Source organism: Nicotiana tabacum, chromosome 17, assembly GCF_000715075.1.
Source record: "Nicotiana tabacum cultivar K326 chromosome 17, ASM71507v2, whole genome shotgun sequence".
Classification (NCBI taxonomy): domain Eukaryota; kingdom Viridiplantae; phylum Streptophyta; class Magnoliopsida; order Solanales; family Solanaceae; genus Nicotiana; species Nicotiana tabacum.
The window spans coordinates 25,162,971-25,174,382 of NC_134096.1; the positions used below are offsets into that span (position 1 = coordinate 25,162,971).

The following is an 11,412-nucleotide window of genomic DNA, read 5'->3' on the forward strand; positions in this document are numbered from 1 at the left end:
GGGGTCGGTTGTACTCATACTACACTCTGCACTTCTTGTGCAGATTTTGGCATTGGTTCCAGCTGATCGAGAGGCGTAGCAGCTCGGACTGGTTCTTTGGAGACAAAGGTAGATCTGTTGGCGTTGCAGACCTTGAAGTCCCCATCTATCTTTCCATATTTTTATTGTTTCTTTCGTTCAAACAGTTGTATTTCTTTCAGAATTTACTTGTAGTAAATCCTAGAAGTTCGTGGATTGTGACTCCATACCCGGGTTGTAGTAAATATTAAAGCATTTCTATTATTCCGCACTCGCTTTATTTCGTTTTAGCTTATTTGATGTTATTTACTAAATTGAATAAGGATTGGCTTAATAATTTTCTAACGTTGGCTTGCCTAGCAAGTGAAATCTTAGGCACCATCACGGTCCCGAAGGCGAGAATTCAGGGTCGTGATATTTTTGTATTGATCTAGGTACTTCAGATCGTGTTGGTTTTGAGAGCAGTGCCTGTGCAGTGGGAGACTTCAAGTTATACACGTTCCGTTCGCAGGCCTCGCAGGCACCCTCTTACTTCATTTATGCTACTGTTTAATTGTAATCCAAAACAGTAATATATTTTGGAGTATCTTGTGTACTCTCCGTAGAGCTTATGACTTCGTATTACCAGGTTTTGGGATTACGAAAGTTGTATTATGTTATTGGCTACGTTTCGGGCCATTTGTCTCAATTTTATATAATATTAAATTATTATATCCTGCCAAAAGATGTGTGATAGGTTTACTTAGTTGTAGAGATTAAGTGTCATCACGATTCCTAAGGTAGGATTTTGGGATCGTGACACAAGTAATATTAACCTTGTCAATCAATAAACTAGTTAAATTAATTAGATAAATTTACTTGAAGACTCAACAGGTTTGTTAGCTGAACCATAGCCTTGGAATATTTTCTTAGTTTACTACTCTAGATTAGTTATAGTTAAATAATTACACTTTAGAAAATCACTTGAATAGATGAATTATTTTAGTTTAATTTAATTGATAGTAATCATAAATCCTCATGGGAACGATACTCTACTCACTCTTTATTACTTGTCGACCGCGTATACTTGCGTGTGCGTTTGGCCGCAGCACATAGAAACCCTCTGAATTTCTTCATTATGTATTACAGAAATACAGCAAGTACATTACAGTACATTACAGGGTCCAGACACTTGCTTCATCAATTCGAACATACATTTCTCAGGAAAAACAAAAGAAAGGAATAAAACCTCTGCACTGCATAAGCAGTAAAGAACTATGCTGACAAAAAGAGGGGATATGCATGGTGTGCTTGTATCACGTCAAAAGCATAAAAGTCATGCTCATTTAAGCTTAGCTTTTGAAGAACTTTGGAGAGGTTTTGCAACAGGTCTTGCTGGGGCACCTCTTGACACTTTTTTTATATCATACTTGACAGACATGAAAGAACAAACCAAGGCTAGTAACATTGTTGGGTAGACATACACTGCTTTTGCAGGATCCACTTTTGTTGGCTTGTTAAGTATCCCTTCCTTAATAAGGCCCCAAACAACAAGTAGTGTGCCAAACATGCTCATCCTTCCAGGTTTTAAAATACCAATAAGAGCTCCAGCCACAGAGAAATAGCTTCCAGCAAGAACCTAATCAAACAAAAGAACATCATCGCAGATGTGAAGAAAAGTCAGATAAGCTCTCATTATTCCACCACCGTTACATGGGCAATTCATTACTTCTTTTTCTAAATAATTCAGTCGCATGTGCACTTCATTAGTTATAACATATATTAACTAAAAATAGCTTAAATGGGATCATTTTCATGACCACTAAAGCATCACTATCTGGTCCTCTAGCAGATTATAATAAATGGAGGATAAAGGAAAATGTATATGTTCTTAAGCGCACTTAATGTACAGCCTGAAGATTGCAGAAGCTACTAGCCAGTTTAGAGAAGCTTAATAAAACACCCCCAAAATGAACCCAGAAAAAGAAAATAACAAAAATGAACATGCCACTGCTTCCAAGGAAACTAGTATTCATACCCCGCACGTTGCGTGGAGAATATTAAATATAATTTTTCATAAGAAAAAATTACTTGAAAAATACGATACACACAAAGAAGCATGTAAATGATATTATTATTAACATGTAAATGCACTGGATATTTATATATTCAAGTCTATCCAAATTCTACTATTATTTTTTGAATTACAATTTTATTATTTAAGTACCTGAAGAAATTGAAAAAACAAATCAGGATAAAGATTGCATTTAAAATTATTTAAAAATATTTATCATCTTTTTGTTTTCTTCATGAAATAGTAGACAACATTATTATATAAACCCGTCACTGATAAATGTTGGTGCAACAATATGAAAATAGATCAATTATAATATAATTAATAGTGTTGATAGTTACAAAATTACATCAAACTTCCACATAACTTAGCAACAAAAATTAATATAAAAAATAAATTCCACGTCTAATGTAATTAGAAATGCCGCATTTCACAACCATATTAGCTAAATTAACCACACTAAATTATTTATTTATCTTGTCCTAATATTGCCAATTGTCGCAATGACAAGTGACTTATTATTAGGCTGCCACTTGGCTTAATGTGGATACTTGAAAAACAAATTGCATAAATAATTATTTGCATAGGAGAACGTGGATAATAATCATCAATTATAGAGGCAGGTTAGAATTGTTGTTCCAAACCCACATTTGAGAAGACATCAGTTGTGGGGTTGAATTTTCGGGTCATTTATTTTTTTTCTTCTTTTTTATCTTGTTTCTATCCAAAAACAAATACTAAGTACAACAACAACAACAGACCCAGTATATTCCCAACAGGTAGAGTCTGGGAAGGGTAGTTTGTACGTAGATCTTACCCCTACCTAATGAAGGTAGAGAGGCAAAAAAACAAATATTAAGTATATAAATAAATTACAAATTGCAGCACAAGAAAACGTGGGAGAAAATATTAATTTCTTTTAACATTGAAAGATGTAATAAAGAAATCAAAAAAACTGCCAAACAAATGCAAAAGGAAGTATTAATTTTTCTTAAACGTGGGAGGAAATATTAATATTTTTTAAAATTGGCATGTTTAATTTTATTTTTTTTATTTTCTACCTTCTAATAATAAAATAATTTTGAAATTTTTGTTGGAGTTTTTTCCTAAAAATTTAAACCGACACTTGGCACAGAATTCATCGAAATAATATCAAATCTTTGTCTACTATTAAAAATTCTTTAATTGTCTAAAGTTATCAATAGATTTTTAGAGTTTTATCAACTAATTCAAGTTATAAATATCCTAATATTATATTTATTTTCTCTTTTCGTACATTTTATTCTACTACTATATTTAATTACTTTTCACATTTAGTATTTTACTTATAATTAAAATACCCTTATTTTTTTATTAAATTGTAATTTTGAATTCATTAAAAGTATAAAAAGAGAAGCCTATTATTATTTTGTTCAAAAGTCTAAAGAGAAGCCTTCTATTATTCACATTCTTCATAAATAATACTTCTGTATATTATTTACTGACTTCATAATTTTATTTTGGTTTTTTTGTTTGTGTGTTTAAAATTTTTCATGAATAATTGTAAAAATTATCAAGTGGCTCTGTAGTATCTTGACACTTGACTTAATCTTATGAATAACTATTATTTTGCCCTAAAATTGCAAAGTGGCTTTTTATTATGCTGCCACTTCGCTTAATTCCGTGTCTTTGCCTCTCCTTTTATTATATATAGATGTTGAAGTTAATATTCCAAGATGGAAATTAGCAGAATTTGAGCTTGAGAATCATATTATTATTAGATTAAGACTACTATAAGATCTGACTATTGCCCCAGTTCCGCAGTTTCCATATCACACCACTAAAACGCCATGATGATTACATTATAAAGCAGTACCAAGGATGATCAATCATTTCAAGAAATCTCCATTACACAAGAATAGATCATGAAGCTTGTTAAGGCATTCTTAAAATTCCATCCCTGAATCAACTTTCTACCCCAAAAAAGATTTTTGGATATTACCTCAAGTTTTGGAGAACTTGCATAAGGTGAGAGATTTTAACGGATCTTTTCTTTGCATAGCTACTGCTGAAAAAGAGTTCTACCTAGAATGATATCCTTTTCTACTCGTCACCCCACTTCCAAAAAATGTATTCCCTTTGTCGCCGATTCAGGTATCCTAGAAGGCCCTAGTGCTAAAGTGAGGGTAGCAGCTTTTTTTGTGTGTGTTTTGGTGCTTTAATGAAAATGACTCCAAAGTGGACATAAACTTTACTTTGGAAATGGTCTGACCTGTATTAATATAAAAGTGGGTCCATGCCACCTTTTGAGAAAAATGTGGAAATAGTATCAAATGAGTGTAAATGGACGAGCATAAGTCCAAAATATTAAACACGGACATCCTGCTTGAATGCATCAACAAGACCAAAAAAAAAATCATATAAACACTCAATAAGAATGAGCCACAATATAGAGAAGTACCTCTAATATTCAGGTTTAGTGTCTCTCTCTTATATCTATATCTATACTTATACACACACGTGTGTGGGGAGAACACAATCTTAAAGAGAAAAACAGATTTAACGCCATACCTCCAAGCGCTGTAGGTCAGTTACAGCTGATGCATTCTTCACATCAGTCAGGTTGTAGATGTTAAGCAGATTATCCCAGCTTGGAACAGTCCTGTTTGTGATTAAGCCGTTAGCAACTGCACCAGGATAGAGCATGGCCTTCACTAATGGTAGAGGAAAGATCTCACTGGAAATCAACTGGGAAGACGTGACCTGCATAGGTGTTGAGCACATACCAGATCTGCATGGCACCCTGAAGGAAGACAGGTAGAGCCAAAGGAGTAAGCAATAAGGAGAATTCTTGTAAAACGTGTTTCTTTTACAATTACTAAACATGGTGAAAGCTGCTAAACACTCCGAACAACTTTTACAAAGGAGAAGAGAAGAAAATTTGTCACACTAATCTGTATGATCAGAGTAAAAACTTAAAGATGAAGACTGAACTTTATCATTCTTCATTCTGTATTTTCAGAAAGCATGTTCATGAGTCTAATTAACCCATGCAACTACTCAGTTTGATCTCTGTGCTTCTGAGCAACATGTCACTCCTCTAACCCCTTCAAAAAAGTGTCACCTCTCAACTTTCCCTAGGTGGATTATCTGCAAATTCATATAAGATTGCGTATCAATCAGCAAATTATTTACACGAAATGGAATATGATAACGAAGTGAGTATTGGTGGACCCTACTATTTCATGAAATTTACTATCTACTGTTATCATCATGATTCTTGGTGATCAACATGAATTAATTAATACCGAAGTTTGTGACTCCTATAACTTGAGAATAGCATCCCCACAGTGGCATATACAAGATCTGCACAAGCGATGTCGAAATTTATCGTCACAGTTCCAGTTGTACACAGGTTTGAGCCTAGGGCAGTGCAGTTCTAAGGCTTTAATTCCTACCTCAAAGATGTCTACTTTACATTATTTTTCAAGCAGTGACGGTCTATTGCATTATTGTTTTTTTGAAAAAATATTATTTGCACACATGCACAAATTTTTTTTGCAAAACGGTATCACATGACACTTGATTGAAGGTGTCCCCACCACTGCATCCCCATGATAATAAGTCTCATTTCATATATTAGAGTTGAACTATTTTGGTAACAATGCCAACCAGCCCATAACAGTAAGGTCAAGCATGCATGACAAGCGTTGTCCGAAAGAAGAAGGAAAAAGAGGAAACTTCTTATTGGCATGGTTTACTGATGCACAAGAGCGACTTCTTATAGCACCCCAGGATGTGGCCTAGCGAACAATAAAGTGGAATGAAAAAATTGGGAGACCAAAGTTGAAATCCCAACAGAGGCAAAACAACTAGTTGATTTCTTCCCATCTGCCTAAGCATTGATCGGGAGAGTTAGTCACTACATGTGCTAGTGAGATAGAATAGTCGAGGTGCACACAAGCTTGCCTAGATACTACCGCTATCAGAAAAAGAAAAAAATAAGAGGGACTTCTTATATAGGAGTTTAAGGCTATTTATTATATGGTAAATTATTCTCAATGTCTAACAAGGTAGTAATTATCTTAGTATTAGATATAGAATATTCTTCAATGTCCTATATAAATAGTCTCTCATATTCTTCTATTGTGGTTCAATTAAACGATATTGTAATTCTCACCTATCAATACATACATGTTACTTCCAACTAAAACTATTTCAAAATAAAGTGCTACTTTTTCTTGTTATTCATAAAATGGTACTATTATTTATCCCTGTCAAACAAAGTAGAGGAAGAGAACCGTAAGAGAAGGAAAATGAGCAAAAGGATTGACAAAAATAGACATTTTCTATCATATAACTAATAACTTTTCTTTTACCAAAATTCAAAATGTCCCTTCAAACTCAAGGTGGTGAAACAACTTGAGTCAACAAATCTCCACTGGGAAATCAAGTTGTGCGCGCCCAAAAAGGTCACTATTCGATTACGTGACATTGCGTGAATGAAACAGTGACATATCATTGACCGACAGCTAGGCGCTGACATGGTGCCCGGGGGTACATTGACGTGTCCTTGAATGGAAACATAGCATTGACGTTGCACTGACTAAATGACACGTTGAGGACAGTGACATGATGCTATTAAGGCACTAAATGTAAAGTGACGTGTTGTTAGATAAAGTGAAGCTGAGTCCAGAGAAGAGCGAGAAACGAGTCACTGGACAACTTGGTGTTGACTGAAACATAACGAGTTGCTGAATGGTGATGTGGTGTTAATGAGCTGCTAGTAGAGTAGTAGAGCAGTGATGTGTCTTTGGACAATAACTTTGCTCAGGAAAAATGTTGATTGGAGAAGTATGTTGTGCTCGATGGAAAAATGGCACATATGGTAGGGCAGTCATGTGGCGTTGACTGGAAACTGTTAATAAGTGGTGCTTATTGGAGTTGACATGTCATCAGGCGACAACGGTTACATGTCAGCGAATGACACTAACTGGACGATGTTAATGTCAATTGACTGGCACTAAGTTATTGGTAATGTGTCAGCTGACTGGAGGATGACGTGTTAGCATGCTAAAGAATAATGTGTCAGTTAATTGGAATATGGTACATGTTGTCTAAACAATGACCACAAAAGTGACCTCAAACAGCCAAAAAGTCGGAATAGGCCCAAAGAATAGTCAAAAGAGAAAGAAAAAGCAGTACTATTGGAGCAATCACTGGAAAAAGGCAGTCACCGGAAAAGAGTCGTGGTGCTGTTGGAGCAGTCATAGAAAATAGATTGTACTATTAGAGTTATGGCAAGAAAAAAAACTTTTGACTGGATAGACAGCATAAGCCGCTCGCCATTAGGCAAAAGCTACTTAAGTCCCTACTAAGATTGTAAAGATTCTAATAACATTAGAAAAAAGGAGGACTAGAAAGGAATCTTCTTATGGACGTTGTTGAATGATGTACAAAAGGGGCTCCTCTTGTATAAGAAACTTCTACCACATATAATGTGGTAAGTAATTGATCTCTATGACTCTACACATAACAAGGTATGTTATTATCCCATAATTTCAAGTATAAGATATTCTCAGCTTTCAAATGCAACAATATGGAATATTCTCCATTATTCCACTAAAGTTCAAGAATCTAAACTTATTGGGAATGCAGATGTATTCTATTCTATAAGACTATAACTACATTGATTTTTTCTTGATTTTAAACATTTTACACAAGTATAGTTAGGCGCAAATAACGAAAAAGATTAACTAATAGAGGATATGAGCTCGTACACATTTAAGGAGTCAAAAACCTGATTAGATCCAATCCAGATAAAATGATCGAATCCAATTGGCCACTAGTCTAAGGATCAAAGCTACTTTCCTTTCAACTATTCTGATAGAGGCGAATGAATAAAGTGAACAAAACAAACTCGCATCTCATCAAATAAAAACTGGTAAAGAATCATAAAGTAACCAGACTCGGTCCTACAAAAGCCATGAAGGTCATTAGTTTCTTTTACTGTAGTTGCTCATCGAGCTCATAAAATAAGTCGAATTTTTGAAACTTACATAAGGTTGCTTCAATTTTGTCCAAGACCTATTACTGACGGGAACCAAACTCTTTTTTTTTTACAAGGTAAAGTTTAAGCGGGAACCAAACTCAAAATAGTTTCTAATTGAGCATTGCCACTTTCTATGATCCAAATAGACCTCTACTCGAGCACAAGAATGCAGAGCTTAAACCTTCTGTGGGTTACCAATTCACTTCCTCATTTTAGGTTTAAGCAAAACATGGTTCAGCGATACCACTCACACGAGGAAATTCAGATGACAATAGTATTTCTCAATTAAGAAGGTTAAACCTTGTCATTGAAACTTCTAGCCTAAATGACCCAAATACAAGTTGATGAGATTAGCTAGTTCATGCAGCTTTTAAGCTTTGACATCTCCCCATGGTGTTACAGTATCACTCTCCGCGTTATCAAAAAAGAATGAGGAAAAAGGTCTCACTCTTTGCCATACATGAGGCAAATGATGCTTTCATATATTTAATCATGAGACAAGAGTGGGTTGCTCTAGTGGTGAGCACCCTCCACTTCCAACCAAAGTTCTAGATAGTTTTCCCAGAAAACATAATGGCAAAAAAACCTTCCACGTCTGAAAAAAGACAAAATCATTAACTAAGTGGAGGAAACAGATACTAGAACTGAATCACCCTAACTTGAAAATCATGTAAGCTCTTTCAAGCTAACCATAGCATTCCTAGTGCAAGACTAGAAAAGAAAGCCTCCAAGAAATTGTGCTAGCTAAGATGAGAGGAAAAAGTTTTGCCTCTTTTTTTCTTTTTCTTCCGGGGATTGGGTAGGGGGGAAGAAACTGGTAAGATGAGAGGCAAAGATGTGAGAGTGAACAAGCCCCATATATATTATAGAACTGTAAAATCCTCGATATATATATATATACACATGAAGCCCGTTAGCGAAATGTCGTTCGCATTTTTTATCCTTTCAAAATAGATTTCACATTGGATAGATTGTCATTTAATTATTTCTCTAAAATTTAGGACTTTGCCCTTCAAAAAAACAATTTAGGGATTTGAAAAAAAAAACTAAAAATCTTCTTACCAAATCATTCCTTATTTGAACTAGGTAAGAAGTCCTAAATTTTCTAAATGTTACTATATCAATTTATGGTGTGACTTTGTAGTACACGATAGGATTGTAATGATAATATTGCTTGTTTTCTCCAGATGTAGAGGTTAGGTTTATCTATTTATTTTTTATTTCATTTAGAGTTAATTAATCATTTTAGACTAAATTAGATTAGTACAAATGAATTAGTGGTAAATATCTATACAATTAAAAATAAATATATCAATTTAAATATACATTCCATGTTGGATATAATGATAATTGCCATAAAAAATTTAAAATTTGGAATGAGCATTATATTGAAGTTTGAATTCAACTAAGAATTTGCCACATTTCCTGTCCGAGATTTTATGAAATTTCTTAAATTCCCTGGCCTTCTAAAGTTGATGCATGAACAGGTCAACAGCATAAAAAATTCTACAATAAGCAAGATGCTTGCAGTATGTGTGATGTGGTGGAAATATACAATCAGAGTCTGGATTATTATCAGAATTGTCATGCATATCATGAATGAATAAGATGACAAGCAGTACCCTCCATAGTGGTCCTTAATGCACGACTTGGAAATTTAGCAAAACAAATAAAGTATGAGTTGAACAGGTAATTAACGTCTAACTGCAAACTGCAAAAGACTTCCTGAGAATTCAACCCGCTAAAGTGCTACTGTCTGAAGACTGGATCTGGAGTATTTTAAGACATTCCATTTCATTTCTGTCCTCTGCCCCTCAACAGATTAACTTACAGTTTCTTGCCAATTAAGATAGTCTCTCTACCAAAGTTATGGAGTTACATCAAAAGATTCTACGAGCTGAATTCTAACAGCGTAGTTGATGGGAATGACAATAAGAGCAACAACAACAACAACATCCCAGTGTATTCCCACAAGTGGGGTCCGGGGACAATAGGAGCAATCAACTAAAAATAAATGCATAGAACACTTATTAAATCCAGATATTTTTGGTATAATTGAAATTCAATAATCTTAACTTTGTTAAGAATCCACATAAATTTGGAGAAATAAACAATAACTAACCTAGACCAAAATAAAGTCTTTGAAGCTCAATTTATTTCCCATAAGCAAATCAGTGGTTAATGTACAGTATAAGCTATGGGCTCGGCTGAACACAGTATCTTAGACTCAGACCCTGTATAAGTGTTAAGAATTCTACTAAATATATACAAATATTAAATTTCATACCCATTAACTCAAGTGGTCAATGGGTTCAGTGGCACCCATATTCATATCCTGGATTTGCCTAAACAAATAAATCATGACTTACCATAATAAATGTACCAAATCAAGATCTAGACGACTTTGTTAGTCCAAATTCAATAACATTAATGCAAGATAATTAGGAAACACTTAGTAACTGGAAATACTCACAAGTCAATTCAAAATTAGCATCAACTATAACTACTACAATCAACGACCACTTATGACAACAAAAAAAGGGAAAGAAGAAGCTTCATTTAATTCAACGAACCCAGATCTAACATAGACACGAACTTTAGTCGCGACTCCTCAGTACATAAATCGATTTATAGTATCTTATTGCATTGGAATGACAATAATATGGCATATGTAAGTATCAAGGAAAATAGGCTATTATTTTAGTGTAATTGCAGAAATACCTGAACAAAGGGACCTGAAGGAAGATGAGGACAAAATAAATTCTAGAAGCGTATTTGGAGAGGTTGCTCCATCTTCCTTTTGATGATGTTGAAACTGATGCAGCGTTCGCCATTCCCAATTCGCAGAAGAAGTAAAGTCTATGGAAGGAGACAATGAAGAATGGAGGGCTTTTTGAGACTGCTAGAAAATATATAGTTGGGAGTTAATAGTAAGGACAGTTTGGCTTTTACCAAAATAAAGTTGGATTTTATTTGTCATAATACATGTTTCTATTACCTGTCTCACAGCTAAAGAGCCCTTTTTTCAAAAACAAAAAAATCTTTTATTTTCTCATCTTTTTCTTTATATATTTAATATTTAATCTTTCGTCTTCATTTTTTATTGTTCTTCTCCGATTTTTCACCTTTCTTCTCCATTTCTTTATTTGAATCCATCTCAAATTCTCTCTCTTGTTATTTCTGAGTTTATCTATCTTTCTCGTTTTATCCGTCCTTCATTTCTTACCCAAATTTATTTGAAAGAAGGAATACTCATTCGAGTATTTGTCGAGCATGAGGTTTAATGTCTTATATGGTTGTGGGCAGCCTA

At 34.3% G+C, this 11,412-nt stretch overlaps 1 protein-coding gene across 2 annotated transcripts; it reads right to left on the reverse strand.

The window, feature by feature from the left end:
* Window positions 1-1,110: 1,110 nt before the first annotated feature.
* Window positions 1,111-11,040, reverse strand: LOC107778144 (uncharacterized). Of its 2 annotated transcripts, XM_075234114.1 has the most exons (4): window positions 10,824-10,978; window positions 5,045-5,200; window positions 4,622-4,853; window positions 1,111-1,636 (listed from the first exon to the last, which is right to left on the reverse strand). In XM_075234114.1, the coding sequence occupies exons 2-4, from the start codon at window positions 5,050-5,052 to the stop codon at window positions 1,340-1,342; spliced, it is 537 nt and encodes a 178-aa protein (XP_075090215.1). In that variant the 5' UTR covers window positions 5,053-5,200; window positions 10,824-10,978; the 3' UTR covers window positions 1,111-1,339. The 2 variants fall into 2 exon arrangements, with proteins under 2 accessions (XP_075090215.1, XP_016453836.2); XM_016598350.2 differs by lacking the exon at window positions 5,045-5,200 and having other exon boundaries at window positions 10,824-11,040.
* Window positions 11,041-11,412: the final 372 nt, after the last annotated feature.

Excerpts from the sequence above, each read along its gene's own strand:
- LOC107778144 (XM_016598350.2), bottom strand. The coding sequence starts at position 10,936 with ATGGCGAACGCTGCATCAGTTTCAACATCATCAAAAGGAAGATGGAGC. Across the intron at positions 4,854-10,823 it reads CTTCAGGTCCCTTTGTTCAG|GGTGCCATGCAGATCTGGTA; the intron begins GTATTTCTGCAA and ends GTCTTCCTTCAG. Across the intron at positions 1,637-4,621 it reads CTGACCTACAGCGCTTGGAG|GTTCTTGCTGGAAGCTATTT; the intron begins GTATGGCGTTAA and ends TTGTTTGATTAG.